Genomic DNA, 13,028 nt, shown 5'->3' with positions numbered 1-13,028 from the left:
CTTAAATAGCAATAACAAACAAAACAAATTTTCTTCTAAAATTCATCTAATTTAAGATTTGCTTTCAAAAATTACCTATGGTAATTGGATGGCCAAAGTCATCCTACCTTTTAAACTCATTTTGAACGGTCAGGATCTAATACTTTAAAAAGAAAATAAGTTTGAAAAAAACCTCCGCCCTTCATGGCAAGGTTGTTTTACTTTTCATCAAACTGTCCATTGCTAACAAAACGAGCGGGCCGTGATAGCGATCCGTGTGCGCTGCATTTTCGTTCATCCACCTCACACATCCTCACCTATAAATATACGAGCGGTGGAGACTTGCCTCCGGTGAAATAGGTCGAGCGTTCCTTCTATTGAATTCCTAAACCTAGATTTCTTACCGATGGCCGGAAGAGGGAAAGTGATAGGTGCGGCGGCAGCGAAGAAGGTTACTTCAAGGAGCAGCAAGGCAGGGCTTCAGTTTCCTGTTGGTAGGATTGCTCGATTCCTCAAGACTGGCAAGTATTCCGAGCGCGTTGGTGCTGGTGCGCCGGTTTACATGGCCGCTGTGTTGGAATATCTTGCTGCTGAGGTATGAATCGGAATTGTTTCATTTCGTCCTGAACTCGTGTTGTTTTGTTCAATGCATTGAATTTCTGGCCAGGAACTGCTGTATTTTTGTTCTTTATTGATGTAGTTGAGGCAGTGGCATGCAGAGGATTTTTAAATTTCTTTATTTTTCTTGAATTGCTTCTGTCGTGTCAAGTTAATGTGATTAGATATATTTCCTTTACGTTTGTTATGTCCTCTAGACTGATTTTTGGATTTTCTGAATATATTCAATGTACGTGAGATAATTTTTTTATTTGAATTGAATTGAATTGAATTGATCTTCCTTTCGATTCTTAGGTTCTGGAGCTTGCCGGGAACGCTGCCCGGGACAACAAGAAAACGAGGATAGTTCCAAGGCACATTCAGCTTGCTGTGAGAAACGATGAGGAACTTTCAAAGCTCCTTGGTTCTGTAACCATTGCTAATGGCGGTGTGATGCCCAACATTCACAGCCTTCTCCTTCCAAAGAAGTCCGGATCTTCAAAGGCCGGTGCTGATGCCGACAACTAGATTGTGCAATTTCTCATTCTTTGTTCTTTCCGTTTAGAAATCTCGGGATTTGTATATGAGTAACCTTCTGATGTAGTCCATCAACTTGGAACTATTATTGCTAACGTTGTTTGTTTTCTTGTCCAAGTGTTACAGAAATTGTAGGTCGTCTTGTCTGACTATTTCATGGTGTTTGGTTCTGTGATTACAGTGATCTTTTTAATTAAATTGGTAGTCTGTTTATATAATTTTGGAGGATTATAATAATCTTGGGTTCATATTTTATTATATTTATTTAAAATGAAATATAGGTATTTTTTTTTTACTTTGTATAAAATAAATATAATATAAAGTTAAATATAGCTAGGGCACTTCAATAATTTTTTTTTTCATCTCTATAGTAAAATATCTCTAATTAAGCTTTATTTTTAATATTAAAAAAGAATATTTTGTATATATTCTTTCTTATCTTTGTTTTTTATGTTTATTTTTAATCAAATTTTTTTATTTTTTAAATAAAAGATTGTGTTTTTAAAAAGTGTGATGCTAATATTGGCATCTCATTGTTTATAATTGAGATAAAATATAAAAATGTATTTCCATTAGTTATTTTGGTTGATGCTCGTTGGATTTTCAAACAATTTTTTTCTAATTTTAAAATTATTTTTATTAAGAGTAGGTTCTTTAATATTAATTTTTAAAATTTAATAATTTCATCAAATCCTATTAGGATGGTGATTTTTGAATAATTATATACTTTTTTTTTTATATTTATCCAGTTGGAATAGAAGCATGGTTGTAGAGTTTAGACTTTAAACTCAATTTACCTCTGATCTTTCACTTATTTACAAGCCATGCAACTCAAGAATTCTATAAATAGAAACACTTTTCCTGTTGAAAAGGGGAAGAGCCAAGAGAGAAGAAGGAAGAGAAGGAAGAAAGCTCCAGCCGCCTAGCTCTTCCTCGATCACCGCCGGAGTACTGCCGCACCACCGCAGTAGTTCTGCCACACCACCATCGGACCACCAAGGGACGTCGGAGTGCTGCCGCACCACCGCCGTAGTTTTGTCGCTCCACTGTCGTACCACTAAGGGACGCCGAGGCCGAAGTGCCATCCAAAGCTGAAGTACCCCCTCACACTGAAGTGCCACTGCAGATCCACCGCCTGACACCGGAGTGCTGTCGGACCACCACCTGACAGTGGAGTGACGTTGGACTTTTGTAAAACTCTCATTTGATATTTGTAATCTGGTCGAGGATGAATCAAACCATTAATGTACTTTCTTCAAATTTTAGTGAAATCATTTTCAACTGGGCTAGCTAGGCCCCGTGGTTTTTTCCCTTTATAGGTTTTCCACGTAAAAAATATTGTGTTCTCTGTGTGTGAGCTGGATATCCGTTCAACACTAAGACGTAGAATTATAACTATATCGCCGCGTATATTCTAGCCCGCAACAAAACTCAAAACACATAAAGGAAACAATATGCACTTAATCATTTGATTCATAATAGTAGCTGTCAATATGATTATAAATATGTGTAAAAATAATAAAACACATACTGAAATAATAAACTTAATAAAATTATATAATATAAATGTTAAAAAAGTAAAGCAGAAAATAATTATTTTTAAATTGTACATCGTAGCAACACTGGCCAAATATTAAGAAATTATATAAACTAGTAAAGCAAAAGTATTGAGAAAAACTATCAAAATTTAAAGCAATACAATATAATACTATACAGTAATCATGCAAGAGTGTAAACATAATGCACAATTATACCAATATTAGTATTATCTTCTTATATAACATGTTCAAAAGAAATTACACACTAAGTAATAGTAAATATAGTACCATAGCAGTAAATTAGTAGAGTAACATTACATCCGTACATAAATAGTAAATCTATACATTAATAATAAATTAGTGTATTAAATTAGTATCTTATATATATAAAAGCTATATATACATGAAATAGAATAAGATAAAAGATAATACATACTAATTGTTTGATGATCATAAAATATAAAATTAATTTGAAACTTATTTAACTATGTAAAATTTTATGATGAAAAAATTGTAAGATTTCACATTTGAATATAAATTACCTCTCATTTGAGGTTAAAATAATTAAATTATCAACTATAAATAAAATATTAAAAAATAACATAAGTGACTCACTTTAATGATACGTAAGAAAAAACTAATAATACAAATATAACAACTCTACTATAAAAATAAAAGAAATTTCTAACACAAAGCTGATAAAAAATTTGTGTTATTATAAGTTCAAGCTTTAGATTTCATAAAAAATAGAAGAAAAAAATTATTTAATAGATATATAAAAAAGGTAATTGAGAATGAAATCAAATGATTTTTTACTATATAAATTATCGATATTTGATGAATAAATTTTTTCTACTCTATTGAATTAGTTGAATCTCCAGAAAGGTATAGAATCGAATCAAAGAAAGAATTATGTGTAAATTTTTAACCCCCATAGAAACATATGCATTAAATTTTCATAATTTATAAATTGCATGTTTTTCTTCTCAAGAAAGTTAGGACTTAATTGTGAAGAGGAAGCGATTATATAAGGATTAGGACTTAATTGTATGGAAAAATTATCTCATATAAGAGCATAAGGAGCAAATGAGAAAGGAATTTATGATAAAAATTTTTTCTCATATAAGAAAGGAATACTATGGAAGAGGAGAAAATATAACTATTTTTTAGCAAAACCACGAAGGAATTTGTATCCAATATTTTGTTAAACTGCAATGAAGATGATTAATTTTTGTGCTTAAGAAAGGATATCAAGAAAAAAAAAAAAAACATTTCAAAATTGATTAAATGCAATTAAAATTGTCTAAATTCAAATGAATATAAATGCAATTAAAATCTTTGGGATTTATCTTACTTAAATGCAATCAGCGTAAATGAACTTAAAAATATGTAATGCAAATAAATTAATAAATTAGATGTATTTGAATAAAAACATACATGTAATTGAAATCTGTGTTTCAAAATTGATTAAATGAAATTAATATTATTTAAATTCTAATTAGAATAAATGTAAATAAAATTTTTGGGAGTTTCTAATAGCCAACTCTTACTTAAATGCAATTAACATAGGAGAAATTAAAAAAACTTAATACATTTAAATAGATAAATTAAGTTTATTTTAATTTAAATTATTGCAATTAATTTTTTTGAGATTATCTAAGAGATGGCTCTTAATTAAATGCAATTATTTGAGATTATCTAAGAGATGGCTCATACATGTAAATGAATTTAAAAGTAGTTATTTGCATCAATTGTACATAACACAAAAATGCTTATAGATAACTGAAATTTAACTGTCTTGAAATTGAACTATAAAAAAATAAATACATCATATATCAAAATATAAAGTAACAAATTTTTTTTTCAGGCCATTATACCTCTCATCAGAAATAGATATAAGAGTTTAGACGCTTATGACTTCCTATGCTAGTATATCAAAAAATAGATCCTTATGCTTAAAATCTCATATATTAAAAAATTTAGGCCTTTATAACTCCCATTGCATTAAGCATAATAAAACTTCCTTCAACATCAAATCTCCTAAGAATCACACTTGTCAAACTTATAAATACATATATAATTGCATTGTTATAAAATTAATAAAAAAAAATCAATTTACAGAAATTTACAGAGAGCTTTATTGGTAAGTAACAATTTGAACGAATGAACAAAATTTTAGGATTTTCAAAATTTCATCATATTACTAGGGATTGTTCAAAACTATATTTTTAAGCTTTAAATATTTTACAATATTATTTTTTTGAGATCATAATTAATATCTAATCGGTCAAAAATAACTCACATTTTGATTAACCCGATAAACATTTTCCAAAAAAATATTAAAATAATTGGAAAGATTGTATATAAACATACATAAAGTTACATGATGAATGTTTAACATATATATGATATTATCCCATTTCTATGCTACACAATTATAATTTTAATAAGAAAATATAAATTTTCTCTATTTCTGAAAACTAAAACAGACAGAATATAATCTATCTCAACTTGGATTACTTCTTGAATTGAGCCGATAGCAAAAAATGGACCAAAGCCACCCAAATCTCCCTTTATCTCTTAAAAACTCTATCCCTCCCCCCTCTGTCTACCCGACTACCTCACTTAGGGGGGATAAATTTTAGCAAAGTGAAAAATGATATTTTTTTGTTAAATTTTGACCTAGCACCATGATGCTCAACCATGCAATGTCGCATCTCTCTGAACAAAGAGCACGATGCCATAATGCACAACCCAATGTCGTAACATTCACCAAAATTCTCAAAAAGATAGATAGCTTAATGACACAGCACTAGCAACCCTACCAGTGCGGTGCTTCCATGGGAAAATTTTAAATTTCCTATTCATACACAAACCACTTGGACTTCATTAAAATGAGATTCAAATATTCACATGCATAGAAAATACTGACAAACACAACAAGAGATAGAGATACAAAATTTTTATTACATTACTCTTATTAGATCGAGTTAGAATAAGTGCAACTTCACACGACTTTCTTGGGTATTACACCTATGACGACATTTGGAGCATCTCTAGCCTCATGCTGAGTCAAATAATATTGACGCGCATGAACTAGAATTGGAGAAACTAAACCACCAACTTCCATATGAAAGAACCATTAGCTCTGCTAGAAGATCCCTCAATAAACACACGTGATGAAATAATCCTTAGTGCCCTTGCCTATTAAAAAGAACCCTCAAACTTGGGCTTACAACATTGGTTAGGTCCTACCTATAGACACTTAGCCTCCTTGTGCCTAATATGCCCACATCAAAAGCACTGACCTGTCATCCAATAACACTTACCCAAGTGTCTACTACCACAACTCTAACATATTGATGCCCACTCAAAAAGCCTTCATAATAAGAAACATCGCCATCTTTAGCAACTGACATGGTTGATCCACCTCTCCTAGAGTCTTCAAGCTCAAACTTACTCCTCTTCTTAAAAAATCCACTACTAGAAGCGCCACCACCAAACCTCTTCTTACTAGTAGCACACCATTGCTAAATAATTGACAAATCATTTTTGATTAGATATATGCTTTATATTAGCTCAAAAAAATAAAAAAATATGGAATAGAACCAACAACTGTCTTAAACTTTTTTGGAGTCCTCTTAGAAATCACTAACACTTCTCCTTGGAAGTGCTAACAAACTATGGAGTGTATCTGCTTAGGGCAGTAAACTCTGCCTACTATTACATAGGGCTGTCAAAATCGGGTCATGGGACGGGTTTAGATTCAACTTGAAACTGACCCTACAATGCTTGACTCATTCCGTTTTTACAAATGGGTCGATTTTTCGGACCCAAATCTGACCCGCTTCAGGTCTAGTTCAACCTGAACACGACCCACTTTAGATATATTTTTCTAAAGTTTTTTTATTTAATTTGATTTATTTAAATCTAAATCAAATTAAGATAAAATTTACTTCAATCAATTTAAAATAAATCAAGCTTAATTCAATTTGGGCAATATTATTTATTATTTTTTGAAAATAATATTTATTTATTTCATAACAATCTTTTGAAACTCTTCTAAATTAATTAAAAATGGGTCAAATCAGATTGATTTTAGGTTTTTGGGTCAGCCTGAACTCAACCTGGTTTTACAAATGGGTCAAAATCATTACATGAAAATCACTCATTACCAGTGGAATTTTTCAGTGGCTAATTTTCCAGCGACATTCCGATGATTTTTCGATGGAAGACAATGAGACAATTTTTCTGATGAAAATTTTCAGCGGATTCTTTCCCATAAAATTTTCCTGCAGCTTTTTCAGTTTTTTCGGCAGAATTTTATAAATTTAATTAAATAGATTAAAACTTTAACTATTTAAATCATTTAACAAAAATGATAAAAAACAATATTAACTATTTCCTCAATTTAAGTAAAAAGATTTAAATAAAAAATTACTTTTAAACTATAATTTATTGTATTTTTTAAATTAGTAAATTTATTAGTATTTTTATTCATTATTAAGTTCATAATTTGTTTTAATTAAATTTTAATTTTAATTATTTATTTTAATTAATTTTTATTTTAAATTAATTAGTAATAATTAATTTTTATTTTATATTAATTATTATTTTTTATTTTTATAGTTAAATTAGTTAGTACATTAAATTTTATTTAATAACTTGATTTTGTATTAAAATATAGTTTAAATATAAAAAATTGACACTTAAAATGTATTTGCCTGTTCAACAATTTGGTTGAATATTTAAAACTCTCCCCAACCCACTCATGTTCGAAACTCTTGACAGGCGCGGGAGCGGGTGGGTTGTTGGGCTGGCGCAGGAGCCGACTACCAGTCTAGCGCACATGGGCAGCGTCCGGGCTGCTGGGCTGGCCCAGGAGCGGGCTACCAAGTTAGCGCACACGGGTAGCGTCCGGGCTACTGGGCTGGCGCGGAAGTGGGCTGCAGGGCTAGCGCACACGTGAATTTTTTTTTAATTATTTTTATTTAATTTTTTGGCGGATTAATTCAATAGGAAAGCTACCGGAAAAAGCCGTCAGAATTTATTTTCCTACGCGTGTTTTACCAGTAGAATTTTTTCAGCCGGAAAACTGCTGGTAAATTCTAAAACCGCCAAAAAATGATCAATTTTTGCCAAAAAATTCCGCCAGTAATAGATGATTTTCTTGTAGTGAATCCCTAACCCGAACCCGACCCAATTCGAGTTCGTGTTGACCCAAACTCAAAATTTTTGGGTCGGATTTGAGTTGATTTTTGGGTCATGTCAAATATTGATACCCTACTATTACATCATTTACATGCTTGAACTAATCTCAAAAACATCTCCTACATTTGCTGCCATATAGATGCAAGTACAAATCACAACAAAAAAATATCACTTAATTCTTCCCAACATATCAAAAAATTCAACTTTCCGTGAAACTTCTATTTTTGTTGGCCCAACTACCAGCACTAAAACACTATCAGAGGTACTTTCCTCTCATAAGGGCACATCATACCATCAAAAATATTCTCCAATCTTATCAGGCTATACTTTGCTGACATGGGTGAATAACACCCTCAAACCTCATAGGCTTCAACCTCAAAAATATATATTAGTGTTTGTCCATATCATTAGACCTCACATAAGAAATTATACTCCAAGCTTCACCCATTAATTGTGTTGCTAAGCTGATAAACTGAGATATCAAATCAGACTGATAGTAAGAGAAATACTATATACTCACACAGACTAACTGACACTCATCCCATTAATCATAACTGAATATGATGATCCATTAGACACTTAAACATTCACACAAAGTACATAGAATTGAACAAAACATACGCATAAAATAATAAAAAATGAATGCCCAATATTATATAGAACTATCTCACTTAATTATAAATATATTCCTATAGCTCTGTTTACAATTGGTTATCTAAAACATGACTTTGATATCAAAAAGGGATTGTCACAACCTAACTAAATTTACCACATAGATAGAAGGAGCCATAGCATGTTGGATGGTGATAGACAGAGCCCCAAGTTCTAGTTTTAAATTTTGATTTTTTGTTTCAAATATTAACAGACAATTGAGCTAATAATTAACTTTCAAGGAACAAAAATAAACTCATTCATAGTTTTTTTTTCCATTTTTATTCATCTTCAAAATGTATTTACAATAAAATCTCTACACTGCAATACATTACTAGCTACAGACTAGAATATAGCAAAGCATAGCATAGCCATACCTACATAAAATTAGAAAATTGAAAAAAAAAATATCTACATAGACTAAAATGATTAAAACCTACAATCTCATCTACTCAACTGACTTCTTACCCTTCCCCTAACATAAAATAGAATTTAGATTAGGAGTGAGCCAATACAGCTCATCAGTCACACTCACCAGTCTAAAATTTTAATACTCCATCTAATGTGCATTTATTTATTCAAAAGTAGTTAATTACATGTTATTATACTAATTAGAGTAATTCAGGTATATATAACATAAATTAAACAAAATTTACACTGAAAGTAAATGAATAAATACTTCATATATCATAGTAAAAAGTAATAAAGTTCTCTCAGGCACTTATGCCCCCTATTAGAAATAGATATTAGACTTCATACCCTTATGACTCCCTAAACCATCATATCATAAAATAGGCCTCTATAACTCCCAAATACTTAGCACATTAAATATTCAAAAACTCCAGCTCTTATAGCACTCAATACATTCAACATAATAAAACTTCCTTTAATATTAGAACTCCCAAAATCACATATTTCAAATAGATAAACTGACATGCCCCAAAATCTATATGGGAAATAATTGTATCTTTTATCTTTTAATAATAACAACTAGAGCTATCTAATTTCTTTCAATAATAAAATACATGTGTAATAAATATCTTAATCACAACATCAATAAACATTTCTATCATTTCTTTAAAAATTATATATAATAATCAAAACTCATATAGATACAATATATTGTCTATGCACTCCTAACCATAAAAAAAATAACTAAAACATAAAACAACAATAAAACCTTATGAATCATGTATCTCATCAATTTCACACTAGTCATAATCCTCTTTTTAGACATGAAATCATTACACCACATATAATGAACTTAAAAATCTCAACGTCATCAAAATCCTATTGCTAAACTCAAAACACATAAAGGAAATAATATGCACTTAATCATTCGATTCATAATAGTAGCAATCAATATGATTATAAATCTGTGTAATAATAATAAAATATATACTGAAATAATAAACTTAATAAAATTGTATAATATAAATGTTAAAGCAGTAAAGCAATAAATAATTATTTTTTAAATCATACATCATAGCAACACTGGCAAAATTTTAAGAAAATTATATAAACCAGTAAAGTAAAAGTATTGAGAAAAACTATCAAAATTTAAAGCAATACAATACAATACTATCCAATAATCATGTAAGAGTGTAAACATAATGCACAATTAGACCAATATTAGTATTATCTTCTTATATAACATATTCAAAAGAAATTATTCGCTAAGTAATAATAAATATAGTACCATAGCAGTAAATTAGTAGAGTAACATTAAATATGTACAGAAATAGTAAATCTATACATTAATAAAAAAATAGTTCATTAAATCAGTATCTTATATGTACACTAAATAAGTAAAAAATTATGGCTAGTGTGATATTTTTCTAGTAATTAGTAAATCAGTAATCGCTGGCTAAATTAATAAAGTTAGCACTTTGTTCGTAGTATAATAATTAACTTCTTACAACTCTCAATTAGTGAATCAATAGAGGATAACACCACAAATCACAATATTTAAAAGAAAGCCCGTCATGCCACTATCATGTACATGTATAAATCAGTCTCCAACCAACATTAGTGAATAATGAGCCTTTCTTATTGTTACATATATGATATTATAAAAGTAATAATGGACAACGATTACTTATTCACATGCTCATATTCATTCATAATGCCTGCATTAATAATATTATTATATTAAAATATCAAAAAAAAAAAATCCTATTCAAATAGTACATAATGCAATAATTTTTATTTTAACTAGTGAAATACGAAATCAACCATTCAAAATGATCAACATAATTAGTATTATATTATACCAAAGTAATGCGGAGGAAGTTCACTAAATAGGAGAAAATACAATAAAATTAATTTAGGAAAATCAAACCGTAGAAATCAAAATCTTTCAAAGTAAAATATGATAGAAGTCACCACAACAATCTAAAGAAATTTCGTAAAAGCTACGAAACAAATTGGCAGCCAAAACCTCAATTTCTCTTTCTTCTCACCTCCATCCCTTCTCCCCCTTCTTCCTTTCCTTCCAGGACAAGCCAATGAGAGAGGGAGGGAGGGTTGGATGTAGCAAGAGAATATATATATATATATATAAACTCATTTTAGTGCATGACGTTATAATGCCCAAGTGACCCAACGATATTCTACCACATGTGAGTTATTATAAAATACAAAGTTAAGGTATCAAGGCACCACTCTCTAGCACTTCTCTGCGCTCCATGCAACTTTTTGAAAAATATGAAATGCTTATTATTTAAACATAGAGCTATTATGTAAACACTTGTAAAATTGCATGTCAATAAAATAAATGAAAATAACTAATTTGAAGAAATTCACATAATGCTATACCGGTGGCGCACAATTTCAACAACTGAGTAGAATTTCAAAATATTAGACTTTCACCATATTATCAAGAATTGTTGACAAGATTATTTTGAAGCTTTAAATGTTTTACAATATAATTTTTGATGTCTAAAATATTTTCTAATTTGCTAATAATATCACAATTTTCAATTTACTCGTTAGAATTTTTTAAAGAAATAGCTAAAATGTCTGAAATACTCATGTCTACAACATTAAAAAAAATTACATAATATAAGTATAACAAATATGAAGTTATCCCCATTTTACATTACAAATTTATAATTTAAATCAGAAAAATCTCAAAATTTTATATTATTAAAATCTAAATTAAGCAAAGTGTAACATATCTCGATTTAGATAACTTTTTGAATTGGGCCAACAGTAGAAAAATCACCCAAACTAGTTTTCTCTTTATGGAATCTCTCCCACTCTCTAGGCCACAACTCAAACACCAGAGAGTTTTGGCCAAAAAAATGATTTTAAAGTGGAATGTGATTTTTTTTTTATAAAAAAATGACCTAGCGTTCCGGTGCTTGAAGACCCAACACTACAATGCTCTCAACAGAGAGCACAACACTACAATACCCCAACCAATGCCACATCATCGCCTCAAATTATTTTGAAAGACGGAGAGCTCAAAGAGTAGTGCCACCAACCCCAATGTCGTGACACTCCAAAGGAAAATTATAATTTTGAGTTTCATGCTCACAGACCCCTCTGACCCACCTCAAAAAAATTTTCATGGATTTATACACTCACAAATACTCACAAATACATACATATTGAAAAATATAAAAATTTTACTACACCATTCTTACCAGACTGAGTTAGAACACTGTTGCGGTAGATATTACATGTAGTTAGGCATCGATGGTCAGATGATCGTAATTGAGTAATAGTGTCAGAGGATCATAGTTAAGCGATAGCAGTCGATGGACCCTTAATTATTGGCAATGCTGGTTAGGGCAATACAATTAGGAGACATTAATTAAAGGATTATATTTGGGGAAGATGGTTAGGGGATTGTAGTAGATGAGAGTGGTTGGAAGACTGTAGTCTAATGAAGGTGATCAGAGGATTATAGTCGGGAGACTATGGTCAAAGGTAGGGCTGCAAACGAACCGAGCCAAGTCGAGTATGTGTGTGTTCTTATTTGAGTTTGTTTATTATCAGATTCTTCAAGTTCGGTTCAAGTTTGATTTGAGTTCTTTTGTTTGTGTTCAAGTTTGGTTCGTTTAAATTAATGGTGTTCATATTTGATTCATGTTCGATTCATTTCTTACTTATCAATTTTAAACAAATCAGACTTATCGAGCTATAAATGAGCTCTACTTCTAAATGTTCATTAGCTTAATAAACAAGCCTTGTCAAGCCTTTTTTTAAAAAAATTAGCGAAGTTTTGTCATGCCTTAAAAAAAAAGCCTTGTCAAGCCTTTTTTTAAAAAATTACATCGAGCTTATTCGTGAACATATCTAGCGATGTTTTTTTAAACTATCAAACAAGCTCGTTCACAAACATATCTAATGAGTACTCTTGATCTATCAAATGAGCCCAGTCATGAACATGCCTATTACTATTTTTGAGCTACCAAATGAGCTCGTTCACAAACGAACAATCTATGATTTATCTTATATTTATTCAAAGAGTGGATTTTTTGTGATTTTAGATGGATGTGAGAAGTA

General features: G+C 30.2%; 1 protein-coding gene across 1 annotated transcript; it reads left to right on the top strand.

The window, feature by feature from the left end:
* Positions 1 to 342: 342 nt before the first annotated feature.
* On the top strand, positions 343 to 1,291 carry LOC110093909 (probable histone H2A.3). The gene is made up of 2 exons (XM_020818951.2): positions 343 to 574; positions 892 to 1,291. The coding sequence occupies exons 1-2, from the start codon at positions 386 to 388 to the stop codon at positions 1,102 to 1,104; spliced, it is 402 nt and encodes a 133-aa protein (XP_020674610.1). The 5' UTR covers positions 343 to 385; the 3' UTR covers positions 1,105 to 1,291.
* The last annotated feature ends 11,737 nt before the right edge of the window (positions 1,292 to 13,028 follow it).

This window comes from Dendrobium catenatum, unplaced genomic scaffold, assembly GCF_001605985.2.
Source record: "Dendrobium catenatum unplaced genomic scaffold, ASM160598v2 fragScaff_scaffold_370, whole genome shotgun sequence".
NCBI lineage: Eukaryota > Viridiplantae > Streptophyta > Magnoliopsida > Asparagales > Orchidaceae > Dendrobium > Dendrobium catenatum.
This window is presented reverse-complemented; position numbering and strand designations above follow the sequence as displayed.